The 16814-nt window shown below is 43.1% G+C and overlaps 2 protein-coding genes across 3 annotated transcripts in view; one reads left to right on the top strand and one right to left on the bottom strand.

The window, feature by feature from the left end:
* FCHSD2 (FCH and double SH3 domains 2) overlaps positions 1-16814 on the top strand; it is a 569931-nt gene that overhangs the window by 390061 nt on the left and 163056 nt on the right. The gene's annotated exons all lie outside the window — the stretch shown is intronic.
* PPME1 (protein phosphatase methylesterase 1) overlaps positions 1-16814 on the bottom strand; it is a 31169-nt gene that overhangs the window by 6404 nt on the left and 7951 nt on the right. The window contains 10 exon segments of the mRNA XM_010706290.3: positions 242-286; positions 1034-1163; positions 2327-2459; positions 3193-3258; positions 4117-4207; positions 4685-4839; positions 6746-6797; positions 7334-7391; positions 10228-10320; positions 13280-13373. Of these exon segments, the coding sequence (XP_010704592.1) occupies positions 242-286; positions 1034-1163; positions 2327-2459; positions 3193-3258; positions 4117-4207; positions 4685-4839; positions 6746-6797; positions 7334-7391; positions 10228-10320; positions 13280-13373 (917 nt within the window).

The raw sequence follows: 16814 nt of genomic DNA, 5'->3' as shown, positions 1-16814 counted from the left end.
CAGATTGAACAAAAACCATGGAAAAAGCTCATCACAACTTTAATTTAATCCCTCCCTCCTCAATTTCTCCACGTTTCCTATAACCACACACAGGCAATATTTTTGGATTGACTAAATCTTCAGTGCACAATTGCTTTGAAATCAATTGCACCTGCTAAGAGGCTACTCCCCCTATATCTTTGTTCACAGCAACAAGTTGTCAGCCAAAGAGAGCATGAAGGTAACAAAATTAAATATTTACCTTGCATCTGTCCAATTGTCAGATCTTTATCCAGCCTGTCAACACCTACAATCAAATAAACAGATGTACTGGAGAAATTCCAGGAAGAATATAACTAAGCAGAGCTTTACCAGGCATTGTGAAAGAGAAATTTTGGCATAAAAAGAAAGTGAACCAAACATCACCTTTGACAACCACTAGAACATTTCACGGCTGCACCTCATGATGGTAAAGTGACAGGAAAGAATCTCTGCCTAAGCTGTAAGAACACATCTTTTCCACAGCTTAGAAGCTCATAGAATGGCCTGGGTTGAAAAGGATCACAGTGCTCATCTAGTTTCAACCCCCTGCTATGTGCAGGGTCACCAACCACCAGACCAGGCTGCTCAAGGTTTTTATCTTTCCTACCAGAGCACATGAAGGGCCTACAGCTGGCTGCAGAACATCCATGATTTCAGAGGAAAGTCACACCTCCATCTGTAGGAAAGTAGCAGAGTAGTGGAGGCTGAAGGGCAGCGTGGATCTCCTTTGCTCCTCTTTGCAGTTATACAACAAAAATAAGCATTTAGCACTGTAAAATCCAGTACATCATTTTGTGCCATCTTGATCCTAGAGGCTCTGACCTAATTCCAAATATGCATGGTTCAAACTGACCGGTTTATGATACTTCATGATACACACAACAGCCAGAGTGGAAGAAATGGGTGCACCATTCTGAGAGAAAGACTTGAGCCAAAGGCTGACCTTATTTTTTAAAACACAACTGGGACACCACTGAAGTGAGCTGCTGCTAAATTTAAACCAGATACGTACCAGCTAAAAGCAAAAGCTTTGGAGTTGGACAGCTTAGAAACAGGTTAGATAAGCCCCTGAACCATCCATCCCAGTACTTCTCTGTTTTCGCCAGCTCAATTCGCCACGTGTATAAGTGCTCCTTCTTTGTCTGCAGGGAGGAAAGAGAGCTCTGCATTAGTGATCAGTGGAACAGCTTATGTAAAATGAACTCCATATGGAAGTATGTAAAAATGCTGGCTCCCTCTGGTGGATTGCACACTCTCAGCAGACAAGTTTTTGCTCCTTGTTTTCTGTCCAAATCACAACCAAAGTATACAAATAAGGAGTGAGAAGATCAGCAGGAGCTACACCTATAGACTGAAAGATGACTGCATTTTTCAGGGCATTTAGTTTTCTGCTTTTTGCTGGCATGAATAATTTGTGCACTGTCTGAAAAACAACGGGATAAATCAGCTGTAATGATTTTAGAATCAGAATCACAGAATCATAGAATGGCCTGGGTTGCAAAGGAGCACAGTGCTCATCCAGTTCCAACCCCTGCTGTGTGCAGGTCACCAACCAGCAGCCCAGGCTGCCCAGAGCCACATCCAGCCTGGCCTTGGATGCCTGCAGGGATGGGGCATCCACAGCCTCCTTGGGCAACTTGTTCCACTGCCTCACCACCCTCTGCATGAAAAACTTCCTCCTCACATCCAACCCAAACCTCCCCTGGCTCACTTTCAAACCATTCCCCTTGTCCTGTCACCACCCACCCTCACAAACAGCCGTTCCCCCTCCTGTTTATCCGCTCCCTTCAAGCACTGAAGGCCACACTGAGGTCCCCCTGCAGCCTTCTCTTCTCCAAGCTCAACAAGCCCACTTCCCTCAACCCTTCCTTATACGGAGAGCTGCTCCAGCCCTCTGAGCATCTTATTGCCCTCCTCTGGATTCGTTCCAGGAGCTCTGTGTCTTTCTTGTACATGGGGAATCCTCCTTGAGGAACTTACACTCTTAGGCTGCAATTGATTGTACAACCTCCCAAATGCTGACGGGTCTTTGAAATAAGCAAAAATACCACGAAGGCTCAGTACAGAGCACTCCTCGTTCACAAAAGCCCCATTTCAGGTCATTCAGAGCACCCGAGGAAAGAAAAACCAAAGACCAAGTGACAACCCATGATGGAATCAATGAGATGAGGCCAAGAAGAAAAACAAAGTCCCAATATAAAGTTTCCACTGAGTTGCTCTCATTTATATCAGAATCATTTGGATAATCATGGGCCAGGGAAGTGCCATGCAAACGTATGCTGAAACACAGCAAGAAATTCCCTACCTCAGTGTCATCTTCCTTCTTCCTTTTGTTGACAGAGACTCCGCCTTCATCATCATCTTCCTCCTCCTCCTCTTCTTCAATAATGCCCTCCACGATGGCTTTAGGACCTTCAGGACTGGCAGCTCCTTCACACCTGTGAAAATAAAACCAAAAACTGATTCCCTTTCCAAAACCAAAAGGTAGCTGAGCCAAAAGCAGTCAGCTATTTCTCAAACACAGGATAAGAAAAATTCTACCCACAAATTTAAAAGCAGCTGTAGATGAAAACAGCATATGCATCCTAGTGCAAACATCAATGCAAACAGGTATTTAAAACAGGCAGTAATGATCAAACAAGCAACAACAGCTCTTCTTAGCAAAGTACGTGGAGACCTTTGCAAAGGTTTCAGATACACCAAGGATCAGAGTAGCACAAGCAGATCACGTTGACCCCCCAAAACTCACCTTGGAGCATTCCTGGAACACAGAATTAAACCATTTCTAAAAGGAAATGAAAGGCACTGTACTCAGAAGGCAAACCCAATTTAGGCCAACATTTCTGAAAGACATTAGACAAACACTTCTGTCCTTAATGTGGGCAGAAAGGAAGGCAAAACAAAGAGCACACAATCAGTTGTGGTTAATTTATTTTTTTTTTTAATGCAGCTTTTTGTGGATTCTGCCCCACTGAAATTCTGGGCAGGTTTTCTCCAGGTGCCATAACTACAATTCAGCTGTGGGTATCAGCAGTGATCAAATGAAAAGAAATATATTTCCTAGAAGAAATTTCCATGTTCAGGAGTATTTATGCTCTCCAGTAAAGGTATTTGTAAAACAGAAGAGAAGATTTTAAGAACTTAAAATTAAAACAACATAAAACAACCTACTGTTTGACTTGACCGACCATAGAAACTCTAGCAGATTCCAGATTTCTTATTTGTCCACTTTTTACACTAGAGGAAAAAGGAAGAAAGGCAGATTACTAAATGATTGGTGACTAGCAGACCTAGAAACAGAAGCAAAACCAGATGACTTTACCCAAACCACCTGTGCTCAGGAGTCATTCAGAATGAGTCACACCATATGCCAACTTACAGTGATGGCTGGTGATTCAGGTAACTATGAATCTAAAAGACATATAGGAAGAATGCTAGTGGGGAATTGGAGCAGCTCTTGGATGATCCTTCTCCAACACCAAGCCAACTCCCAGGAAATTAATTATCTTTGTAACCTCTCTTGTCCCATCAATCAGCCAAGGAATTGCTGACAGAACTGCTGAATGATTGAGGCTGGAAGAGACCTCTGAGGATCACCTGGTGGCTCTCTGCTGGACTTTCTCCAGTATGTCCCAGTCTCTTTCATACTGGAGTTGCCCAGACTCAGATCAGCATTCCAGATGTGGCCTCGCCAACGCTGAAGAGAGGGGAAGGTTCACCTCTCCTAAACTGCTGGTGACACTTTTCCTAATGCAGCATCTTAGTGACAAGGGTTCACATTCCATGTGCTGTCCACAAGGACCTTTCCTGCACTCTTTCCAGCTGAGTGCCCCCAGCACAGCCTCCTCCCCAGAGGCAGGGCTCTGCATTCCTTGCTAAACCCCAGGAGGTTCCTCTTAGCCACCTCTCAGCCTGTCCAGGTCCCTGTGGATGGCAGCACAGCCCTCTGGTGAATCAGCCACTCCCCCAGCATTGCATAGCTGGGGATGGGAGAGCCAAAGGAAGAATGTGACAAATGTCACAAGGTTTGCTTCCTTCAGGATTGAAGCTAAAAAAGCCAAGTGATTTTGTAGATTACATAAGCCCACACATTACCTCCACTCAATTGCATTCTCAAGTGACTTGAATGTTTTGGGACGACTCCTTAAGAAGTTCTGCATGCTGTTCAGTGCATCCATGGCTGTACCTAGAAAGAAATATTCTAATTTTTTGACATCTGATGTAATTATTACCATGTTTGCCTATACGGAATCGGCTACCAGGGAAACCTGGTAGTTGGGGTTCAGATTGGATTTAATGCAGTTAAGGAAAATACAGCTTAGCACACCTAGGCCTACATTAGAAAATTAACAAGTAGGACATGTAGAAAAAGCAGCAACCACTCATCAACCATGCATTATGTATATAAAAAAGCCCTCTCCTTGATAACAAGAAAGTTGGTTGCAGCCAAATTCTGAGAACAATAGCAACCACAGATCCCCCCCAGGAGAAGTAAAGGGAGACCCACTAGAAAGACTATTTCACACAGATAACTTCTGTTAAGAGAATATAACTGGCATATATTTAAGAAATGGCTAAACTTTGTGTGTTCAGGAATTTAAGGGATAAGAATAAAAAGACGAGCACGAAAGAAAGAACCATATCCAAGCATACACAGCCTTACCTTCCACAACATCTATCATGCACAGACCCAGTAAACTTGGCACCAGGTTTGCAACTGCTGTGTGCACTGCAATGGCACCACCCATGCTGTGCCCAATCAGCATGATAGGGGGAGGAAGGTCTCCATACAAAGCTTCAACCACGTTTCCAACGTCTCTGCCAAAAGAAGGTGAAAGAATGGTCAGCATCTCTACCTTGATATATTTCTGAAGGAAAAAATACAGATCCAAGATAGCTGTCTGGCTCCAAATTCTCTCTTATCTAACCCACACACCACTGGGACAAGTTTATGGTCTTATCACTGTGCAGCTCCATTTAGCCACCAACATAGGAAATCATTTAAGCTGATACTTTCCTGAACAAGCATGCTGTTTTCCTTTTTATAAACAGAAAGGGCTTTGTTTTTTTTAATTCCCAAAGAGAACCTTTTGGATTGACATCAGTTGGTAGGAGTTTTAAATGGAAGGTGAGAAAAGCCTTGCATTCTTTTGCACGGAAACACAGGCTAAAAAAGTCACAGCTCTAAAAGGAGAAAAATTTTGCAATTAAATAGAGAAAAATAGCCAAGCTCTATGGATGGAGGCAAAGATAAACAGCACTGAACACAAGCAAAGGTTCAGATTCTCACTGGAGTACAATAGTACAAGGCAAGCAGAGATTTCCCCTTCTCTTCCATAGGGCACCTGCTTTAAGCTGAAGCTGTTACTGCTGTATACAAATATTTGCTGCCACAATTCACAAAAAATCAAAATAGCAGCATGGCTAAAGAGCAAAGCTTACTAAGGAGCACAGTACTTTAAAGTAGCCTCAGAGGTGCCAAAATGGGCTTTCCATTCAAAGAACACCAGAGCAAGCTTGCACCCAGTAAACCATAAGTCAAAAGAAAGGCTGAGCAGTTTGTCTGCTCTGTCAAGGAGAACACAACCAGAGGATTTAATAAAAGATTAAAACTATGATGTAAAGCTCCCATTTAAAGGCTAACAAGGAATAAACTTTAAGCTCACTTCTAAGAGGACAGAGAAGTTTAGAAACAAAAGGCAACTTGTTTTCCTCCACGGTAGTGCTGTTGCAGATGTAAAAAATCCCAATTATTTCGTACAGCAGCTCCTTAGGACAGTGATGTACCAGGATCTGACAAGCTGTGAGCAGCAGCAATAAGGTATACAATGGAAGTCAGAATGCATTTCACACATGGCCTCCCCACAACAAATCCAGCAGATTTGTTCATAGGAAGGTTACAAAGTCCTTCCTGGTTTAATTGTAGTCATAGGAAAGACACTCTTTGTACTCAATGTAGACATAACAAGACTTGCTTAGTAGGAACTGCTTGCTTTTCTGCAGTTTGTGAAGAAGGGGATTTGCATCCCAAAGCAGGTCAGGACAGTCTGTAAAACCAACTTGATTATGTGACCCATGCTGGGGAGATGCCTCCAGTCCAGTCATAGAATGATAGAATGGCCTGGGTTGCAAAGGAGCACAGTGCTCACCCAGTTCCAACCCCCTGCTGTGTGCAGGTCACCAACCAGCAGCCCAGGCTGCCCAGAGCCACATCCAGCCTGGCCCTGAATGCCTCCAGGCATGGGGCATCCACAACATCCAAGGCAGATACACTCTGACTGCTCAAAAGCAGAAGAACCACCACCAAACTGGTGCCTTCAAGCTAAAATGCTTAGATCAGTCATGTCTGAGGAAGGCTTTTTCCCTTCTATTAGGATATCTCCAATAAGTGTTACTGAGCAGTGCATGTTTAAAGTGCTCACTGCAGTGAAGCTGCTGATCTGTAAAGTGGCTTTATAACTAAGGGGAGATCCAAAGAATGAAATACAACTGTGAAACTGTGAAATACAACTCAGCTGGCAGAGGTATAATTCTAAAGAAATTTTAAAGCTGTCCCAACGCAGAAGGAAAAGAAGCAAAAGCTACCAGAATTATGTGAAATGAAACCATCTTCCAGTTCCCTTGAATGAAGGTTGAGTGTCCTCCACTGTTTACTGTTTAATCAAGAAAAGAAAATAGATATGTGGAAAGTGAAGTACTGAGGGGAGCACATAAGCTTCCTTACTTTGACATTGTCTCCGCAGACAAATCTTCAGGATTCCTAACTTTTGTTTCTCCTGAAAGAACAAAACAAGTTCCTGTAAGCTGAAAATCTTCAGACCTCTCAGGATGTGGAGCAGAAACGTACAAAGCTTTCTGGCACAGTTAGAAAAGACTCCATTTCAGTTATCATGAATAATTAAGGAACCCAGAATTAACAGAAACTCTTGGTACTTTGTCACATTATGGCTTAGGGGCAGGAACAGTCATGGGGAGTGTTTCCATGTGAACAATGTACCTCACAACTGAACAACACACTTTATTTCTAATGGTAAAGACCTCCTTTAGGTTATGAAAATATAGAGGAGGGGTTGCTGCCAACATGCAGGAAGAAGCAAGCCCACCATCACCTTGCACAAAGGCACAGGGAGCTGAGGGTGCTCTTATATGGGGTTACATCACTTCACCCATCCCTGCCACTGAATAAAAAAAATAAGGATGCCTTCAGGATAATTTCTCAGTCATTTTGGGAAGGATTCCTTACATCTCTTTTAAAAGGCAAGTCAGCAATGTGCTTACATGATATTTAAATTCCTGTATTTATTGTACTTACCATGGCCTCGGAGATCTAAAGCCACAATCCTGCACTGAATCCTGCTGATGATTGCAGACTGCAAGGAAAAAGACAACAGAATTTGCAAAGTGCCACATCTCATCTGCAAAAGGATTAGCATCATTAAGCACGGACTGAACAGCAGCAAGGACTGGCATGGAGGGACAGAACCTCCACTCCCAACAGCTGAACCTGCAGCTCCCACAAAAACACCCCACACGAGCTACCCTCAGTTAACCAGAGCTCCATCCTTCCTACCATTGTTCACATCATCTCTGAGAAGAACGTGTATTTTATTGTGCTTTAAGATATCTTGTGCTTCCCAGGAAAGCGAATTCAAGTCCTGTAGCAGAAGTTCAGATGCTGAAGCAATGCTCCCCCCTTTCCCAAGCCACAAATGTTCCAAAATTAGCCCCAGCTATACAGCAGCCATGAAGATGAAGCAGCTGCCTTGCAGCACTTATTCACTTGGATCTTACAGAATGGAACTTTACAGTAATGTTGGAATGTACGAAATTGATTAGTCCAAAGATGTTGAAGGGGAACAAGGGAGGAATCTTTTTAAAGCAAGGCGATGATGGCTCTATTTGTTGCTGACAGCTCAATTTGCATAAGTTATTTCAGGCATCACAGTGATTAAACAGCCTTCTTTGTTGGAAGGAAGAATTTTGTGTTAAAGAATCATTGATTATTTAAATATCAGCCCCGGTAGGAGTGGGAGAATTTGTTGAGGGACTGTTAATACAACCACCCACATAAGGGGCAGATCTGAAAGGCAACCAGTCCTCCCATTTGGTTGTTCAGCTCAACTCCTAAATGAGTGCAGTAGTTGCAACTCAAACAGCCACAAGTTCATATTTCAGACCCCAAAAGTCACCCCAACACCTCAATTTGCAAGCTGCTTATGCTCCTAAGCAATGACTTAACTCAGCAATGAGATGCCTTCTGCTAAAGATCAAACCACTGTCATCAGAGAGTGAGGAAAGAGGATCACCAACGTGACATGACAGAATGGGAAGCTGTCCAGCACCCTGAGTTGTATCCAAACAGAAATATTTTGGGCAAGAGAAGCACAAGCAGATCAGGCAGGAATTTGCCAGGCCAGTAAGCAAAAGAAGAAAGCAGCACTCTGGCTCTGCAGGCTATTCTTCTATTTATAGATTGGGGCACTCAGTGCCTCCCAGTTTGGGATTTTCATGTTTGGTTGTTCTTTTGGGTGTGAATTTTATAAATATATATAATAATATATAATAATAATAATAATAAATTCTTTTGTTTAGTACTTTAAGCATTAAGTTTAATACCTGGCTTAATTGCTTAGGACAGACATTATTTTCAACACACCCACAGGAAATAATTTAATACCAGCTGCATAAAGGCATAGCTAATTATTGTGCCCACTTCTTTCCCCAAAAGCACAGTCAGATTTGTGCTTCTCACCCAGGGAAACCTATGTTACCTTTGTCAGCTGCCAGCAGTAACACCAAAAGCCCAAAAAGCACAGTGTTATAATGGCAGTCACTCCCCTAAATCCAACAAGCTTCAGATTTAAGTGTGAAAAGGGTTTGCTACTAAAAATAAGAATTCTAGAGAGGGTGGTGGCAGCTTGTAGGATGATGTTCAGAAAAATGTGGCTTCATACATCTGCCTCTGGTTAAAAGCAATGGTCTTCAATCCAACTTTTCCAAGGCTCCTGGAAACTGTGACCAAAAACAATTACTTGACCATCTTGGCAACCAATGATCTACAAGCAGGTAAGGACAGGATTTAGTAAGAAAGAGATTTAAGACAAAGTTCAGCAGTTTCTGAAGACACACAACTGCACCAGTCTCTGGGTCAGCTACAGCTGCAGACATAGATGAACTAAGCTAGGTGTCAAACTGCCGTTCCATACCAAAATTGCAGCCCACTTCAGGAGACATTTTTTGGATGTCTTGTCATAGCACACAGTGCTTTACCCGTGGGTTACACCATAAGGATTACGCAGAGGTAGCAGACACCTTGGGAATTCAGCAGTTGGTATTAATTCCTGCAAAGAGCTCATTCTTGTTACATGCATGACATAATAGTAGGCACAGAAGAGATACTGGATATGAGGAAAATTTTCTTCTCTGTAAGACTGGTGATGCACAGCACAGGCTGCCCAGGGAGGTGGTGGAGTCACTGTTCCTGGAAGTGTTCCAGAACCACAGAGATGTGGCCACGGTTCAGCAGGCAGGCTGGGGATGGGTTGGACTCAAGGATCCTACAGTCTTTTCCAACCTCCATGATTCTATGATTCTGAGGTCCCATATAGAAATAACAGATACTTCAAGAGATTTTAGTTTATTTTACCTGCAATCCTTTAAATTTTCTTCCCTGGCTCTGGTTTTGTTGTTTTTTAGCTCGCTTTTTTTTTTTTAAACAAAGGAACAGGTTTGGGGATGGTACTTTGGTTCCATCAGCCCACGTGCTTGCTCCTATTGCTACAACTTCTGTCCATGTTTCAGAGAGCAGCAAATGAGATTCCTTGAACAGGCTCTCAACCATGCAAAGTAAGAGTGTTACGATGAGATAGAAGTGTTGAAAATTGGAAAGCAGCCTTCCAAAATAAAAAAACAAAACCAAACCCATGGGTACACTGTGATAGATTTGCCTTAACGCTTCATTAAAACATGCAAGTTATGTGGAAGTTTGGGAAGCTGCTGGTAATTAGTGGCCTAGACAATACACCTTTGCATGTCTAATATATATTCTTAGATGACCTGAGTCAGATGCATACCAGGAGATCATAACACTGTTTTCTGCATTAATTTTCTCTACATTTAAACACAACTGAATGGTTAGCAGCCATCCGTGCTTACAGGACTACATTTGCATAAGTATCTATCTCCATAAATCACAAGTTTACTTACAGTAAATACAGCCCAGGAAAGAGCAGAATGGCCTCCACCATGTAAGAGCAGTAAGACAGGTCCCTCCAGTCCGCTTTTGTAAATTCGAAAAGTGTACGAACAGTTAAGGAGACTTCATGGTTAGATTTCAGATTCTGCAATCACAGTGTTTTGTTTCTATGCTTGAGTTCTCAAGGCCTCCTTCCTGCCTCTGTGCAATGGGTTTGGACAAAAAAACCAGGACAAAACTGAGCTTGTTTTAAAATTTCAGAGTTCTTTTCCTGTTGTGCAGGACTTCCCCTCCTCTGGAACCTACACATCTCATGCCTAAACCTTTTCTCCTCTTCCTGCAACAACAAAGAGGAAAACTAAACCTTACTAATAGGTGCTACGAAGCATGTAATTCTAATGTGGAGTATTTTCCATTACATTTAAGATGAAAAGTCAGGCAAGCCAGAACACAAGATGTTTTAGGGCAGCACAACCACTCTCTGGCATATACATTCATAAAGAAGCTTCACAGAACCCACCTCACCACGACCTACTAGAAGGAAGCACTGGTTGCTGTTAAAGGTCACAGGGTAACACAATAAATCCTAAATAACAGATTTGCTTGAACTGAAGGTGCCCATGTCCATCACCTATCCAAACAGATCCATTACCCTTTGAACTACTTATAAAGCCTCAGGTGTGCGTGTGATGCTTCACAAGGAATGCAGACATGGGGCACATCGCAAAGAATTCATAGCTGGAATTGGACAAGCAGACTTAATGAGAATATGAAATAATGAATGGGTGAGTAAAACAACAAGAAAGTCTTTCACATTTTCAAGCATCATATGCTATTGGCAACGGAGAAGTAATTGAAGTGTTATAGGGGTTGAAATAGTTTGGAAATCAGGTTTTCTTAATGGATAGACCAAAGCAGGATGTGCACACTTAGAAATTATAAAACTATTCAAACTACAGGGTTTGTGTTACTTAAACACAGATAAAACAATCCTCACTTTGCAAAAAGAAGAGCTGGAAGTACCTCTTGTGCCACTTCTGTCAGAAGTATAGGCAGCTACAGGACACCTGGGAAGCCCTATGTCCCACACTATTTTTCAGGGGGCTCCCAGTTAGCACCCAGCTGTTGTTGGGTGGGTGCAGGAAGCCTGTGAATGGGACACCCAAAGCCAACTCACGGCCTTTGCCTCCTTTCCAGAGGTACCTAGACAAGGTCTGAGTACCTGAGCAATGGGACCAGGTGAACCTCATGAGGTTCAGCAAAACCAAGTGCAAGGTCTTGCACTTGGGTCGAGGCAACTCTTACTACCAATACAAGCTGGGGGATGAAAGGATTGAGCACAGTCCTGTCAAAAAAGACCTGGGGGTACAGGTGGATGGCAAGCTGGACATGAGCCAGCACTGTGCCCTTGCAGCCCAGGAAGCTAATGGTATCCTAGGCTGCATCCAAAGCAGCACAGCCAGCAGGTCAGGGAGGTGATCCTGCCTCTCTGCTCTGTGCTGTGAGGCCTCACCTGGAGCACTGCATCCAAATGTGGAGTCCTCAGTGCAGGAGAGACGTGGAGCTGTTGGAGAGCATTCAGAAGAGGGCCACAAAAATGATCCCAGGGGTGGAACAGCTCTCCTACGAGGACAGGCTGAGAGCTGGGGCTGTGCAGATGGAGAAGAGAAGGGAAGGCTGCGAGGTGAGCTGAGAGCAGCCTGTCAGCATCTAAAGGGGAGCAACAGGAAAGAAGGGGACAGGCTCTTGAGCAGAGTCTGTGCTGGCAGAACAAGGGGAAATGTTCTGGTTTGCTTTTTTTATATATATATTTATATTTTTATACATAAAGCACCTATCACTTGATTGATAAACATTCTTTGGAACCATTTTGATGGCAGGGGTAAGAACAGGAGTCAGCCTGTTAGTACCTCAGCATTTCTGTTTCCAACCAATTGAAAAAAAAAATAAAATAAAAGCCACAAGACTTTGCTGCCAGCCTGGCATGCTGGCGTTTAATACTGCTACTCCATCAGGGTTGGAGGGAGACTTATTGTGAATGGCAACAGTTTGCACTGTGACTTCTCCACGACAGTAGATTTAGGTTGGATCTAAGGAAAAAGTCTTTTACAATGAGGATGGTGAGGCAATGAAAAAGGCTGCCCAGAGATGCGGTGGATGCTCCATCCCTCGAGACCTTCAGGCAAGGCTATCAGGCCCTGGGCAACCTGATCTAGCCTTGGTGTCCCTGTGCAGTGCAGGGGAGTTGGGCTAGATGGCCTTCACAGGTCCCTTCCAACTCTTAAGGACCATATGATTCAAACTGAGCATATCAAAGAGGATTACAGCCACCAGCTGGATTAGTCCATAATAGAAAGACTTACAAAAAGGAGTCAGCTTGAAGAGAAGTATAAAAGCACTACAAACATTTGGAAAAGGAGCATGGATCTTGGAGATCAATAACCAAAAACTAGTTTGACATAGCTGGACATCTTCCTGCTGGCACCACCACATCTGTCTGGAACAGGGAGAGAAGTTTCCCTGTCTGCACATCAAATTGGGGTGCAACAGATAGCAACCCACTCTCCCTGGGGATGCATGTATCTTTGTATGTACAGGAACAGAACCTAGAAGTTTACTTGCAGAAGGATCTTCGGAAATCTGTAGGTATTAACTTTCTATTAGAGTTGAGGCTCATGTACTGTACTGCTGATACTGAATCTGAATGTACAGTTCAATGATTTCCAGTTAACTGTCTTAATAAAACTTAATACAAATCAATAATCATCAATCCTGATACAGTTTCAACTACGTGAACTAAGGAGTTCCTTGCATGCAAAATACCTTACTGAGCAGTTGGAATTACTCACTGAAATTAGTGATTACTACTGCAAAAGAATCAATCCCATGAACCAGCCTTGCTGGTTGGAATGCTTTGATTGCTGATCCATACAAAAAGGGAAAAAAAGAAGATGAGATGAGAAGAAATACTTGAAAAGTTGAAGGGAACCCCAATAAACTCAGCCACGTGATGCTACCCCAGTCACTGAGAACAGAAAAGTCTTAATCTGAATAAAAGGATATATCCTTGCCAGTTTCATTTTCCACCACCACGTCCTCCATAGATTCAAAGTACTGGCTCCAAAGCACTGGGGAGAAGTCACGCTTTCTTCCAGGGCTGAAAGAAAAAACAACTCCATAGGTAAGAGGTATTACAATTAGTCTTTTGTTGTAATTGGCATACATTGAAGAGAATATACCAGTGTTACACAGCAACTTGGAATTGGAAGCAAGTGATATGCAAGTGAAATTCCCTTACAATATCATGGATTTTGGAGTCAGTGAGGAAATGTCTTTTTTAATCATGGTTCCTATTGAGGAGATCAGAAGAACAAATGTGAAAACTAATGGAGACAGAATGAGAATACTTCATCACAAAGCAATACCAAGGAAGGCCAAGCAATAGCAATTAAGACTACACACCAACATCGAGGGAAAAGTAAAAAGGAGCAGGGCAAATATTTAAAGATCCCATCACAGTACCATCTCTCAATTTGCAACAGCTACAGATGACACCTTCCAAAAGTCAGCAGCGGTCTGACTGCATGGAATGGTCCTTCTCTAGTCCTAATGGGAGCAATATGGTGCTGACATGACTGGGAGAGCAGGAAGTCATCCAAAATATGACTCAGTCCATGAATCATAATTTAAAAAAAAAGGGAATGCCCTTCTCAGAAGTCACCTTGACACCACAGCTTTGAAATGTAAAGTGTCAACTATGTGCTACAGGATGCTACCAATCTAGCGTGGGATCTCAGAATGAAGCATCTTATTAAAAGTCAAATTAGTACTTGTTGGGAGACTTGGGAACTTGCTGAGAACTTTCCTACAAACCCCCTCAAATTTCAGAAGAAATATCATTCAAAGTCAAACTGTCCTAAAAAAGCAGGATCTGTAAAAACCATAGAATGATAGAACAGCCTGGGTTGCAAAGGAGCACAGTGCTCATCCAGCTCCAACCCCCTGCTGTATGCAGGTCACCAACCAGCAGCCCAGGCTGCCCAGAGCCACATCCAGCCTGGCCTTGAATGCCTCCAGATTTGGGGCATCCACAGCCTCCTTGGGCAACCTGTTCCACTGCCTCACCACCCTCTGCATGAAAAACTTCCTCCTCACATCCAACCCAAACCTCCCCTGCCTCACTTTCAAACCATTCCCCTTGTCCTGTCACCACCCACCCTCACAAACAGCCGTTCCCCCTCCTTTTCATCCACTCCCTTCAAGTACTGGAAGGCCACACTGAGGTCTCCTTGCAGCCTTTTCTTCTCCAAGCTGAGAAAAACTTTTAAAGTTTAGGACCATAACGACAAGACTGCACATCAGATGCTGATAAGAATGGGCTTCCAGGCTCCAGCAGGCACTTGTTCCCAGGTTAATCAGAAAATAACCCAAGTTGGAGGGACCCATAAGGATCACCAAGTCCAATACTATATAATTACAGTAACTCATGGTGTTGTGGATCGTGATCTTAGTGGTCTTTTCCAACCTTAATGACCTATAACTAATACTGCAACCCATGACCATGACTTGCAGTGGTGAGATCTGGGGACCAGGGCTACTAAAACAAAGCCTGGGTCTCCCAGTAACACATTTCCAAAACACAAATCACAATCTTTATTCCTCACACACAGAGATTCAACCCCTCTTTATAATCAAGACTAATTTCTGCCACAGTTTGTTGACAAGTACATCACAAAACACAGCAACTAATGATGCCTCAAATTAGCAGCACCGATTTCAGGCTGCACCCAGCACCTTGGGGATGCAATTCTCCTAAATTATTGGGTGAACACAGATGTGTTCTGTGGACATTACACAACCCAGGACTCTCAAAGATGCCCAGCTGACGAGCCAATTTATTCTTTGCTTCCATCAAAAGGTGCAGCTGTGCCCTCTCCTTGTACCCCCATTACTGAAGAAAGGCTCTGCAATAAGAATTTTCCCAATGACTCAGTTGATGTGAAATCTGTTTCCTCAGCTGAACGAATATACCCATTTGCTAAGGCTAAAAGAGTAGTGTTTAATTTTGGCAGTGACATAATCAAGCAAGATTCAAGCCTAGTACACAGGATGAGTAACAGTGCACCATTTTAACAGCCTTTTTGCATTGAATCTCTTCTGGGGGAGGCAATCAGCACACAATACGGAAATCAGGCATGGGCGTGGGGGTGAAAGACCTTCACAGAATAAAATCTCTTCCATTGAAGGAAGTTTCCCCTGAATTCCTGGCTTCCTAAAGAAAGAGAAATGAACACACAAAGCACCTTTTCAGTTCTGTAAAAATAAAACTCCTATTTCCCCATGATATTTCTAGAATGAGAAACATAAAACAACCACCCCTGAATATTCCAAGTTCACTTCTGTGGGTTTCCAGACTTTGGTATTCTTGTCAAACTTCAGTTAAATAAAAGATGTCACACACATATGTATGTAAACTCAGAAAATCTCTTCTACTGCCTCGGTTTAATTTCCTTCCAAAACAATATCTAATGATAACCTTTATAAGCCAAGACTTGGCATGAAATGAAGTCAACTCAGATGACTGATATGAGCTTCAAGGTTGGATATTAGAGCAAGATTCTCCTCACAACAGCAATAATGCACTGGCACAGCTGCCACCAGGGAGGTGGGGGAGTCACTGCCCCTGGAGGTGGTCAGGAACCATGGATATGTGGCACTGAAGGACGTGGTCAACAGACTTGGTGGGGATGGCCTTGAGGATCTTGGAGTTCTTTTCCAACCTTAATGATTCAGTGATTCTAAGGTACCTGAGTTCCAATGGTTTATCATCTAAGACAACAAGAACTGGTATGATGAGAGAAAGTAAAGCTCCATCCATGCCATAACGTGGCACCAAGAGTGCTCTGGAAAGGTTTAAGGAGGGAGCAGGGTATGACATGCCTGCAAAAGTTCACCATGGGATCTCCAGAGGCTGCATCCTCAGCACTGTGCTGCACTAATGGAGGACAGATGCCATTAGTTTGTCACATAAAATTCCAGTCACTTCCAGACAGATCTACTTCCACAGCACCTGTGACAAGAGTGCCACAAGTTAATTAGGCTGTCAGAAAAAGCAGTACTTTGTTTGCTTTTAATCCCACACTATCAGTGTCTTTGCCTGTTCTCTACAATATTAATGACTATACAAACCCCTATCACATTTTTCCTGTTTGGCCACGTGCTTTTCCAGCTGAGAGTCTTGCTTTATTCATTTTCTCCTTGCCTGGATGCCACCCCAGCCCCCATCAAGCTCTCTGGACCATTTCTGGTTCTTGCTGGAGATGGAGCAAACAGCCCACAGCTTGGATAATTTCCCATCTCCTGTTGTTGTTAACTGCTATAGAAAAACAAGTTTCATCACCCTTTAAAAATCCCACATTTCGGTGCTGTCAGGTTTCCCTACAGCACTTTATTGCTGGTTTAAGGTTTGACTGTTCTCAATAATTCAATGTGATGGGCAGATATCATTATCCAGCTGGCTATGCTCCTTCCAGTGTGATCCATACATCTGGTTAACAACAGGAACTCCCTGTAAACTCCCCTTCATTGTGAGATGAGA

This window comes from Meleagris gallopavo, chromosome 1 (assembly GCF_000146605.3).
Source record: "Meleagris gallopavo isolate NT-WF06-2002-E0010 breed Aviagen turkey brand Nicholas breeding stock chromosome 1, Turkey_5.1, whole genome shotgun sequence".
NCBI classification, from domain to species: domain Eukaryota; kingdom Metazoa; phylum Chordata; class Aves; order Galliformes; family Phasianidae; genus Meleagris; species Meleagris gallopavo.
The sequence above is the reverse complement of the archived record's forward strand: the minus strand, read 5'-3'. Positions and strand labels throughout refer to the sequence as shown.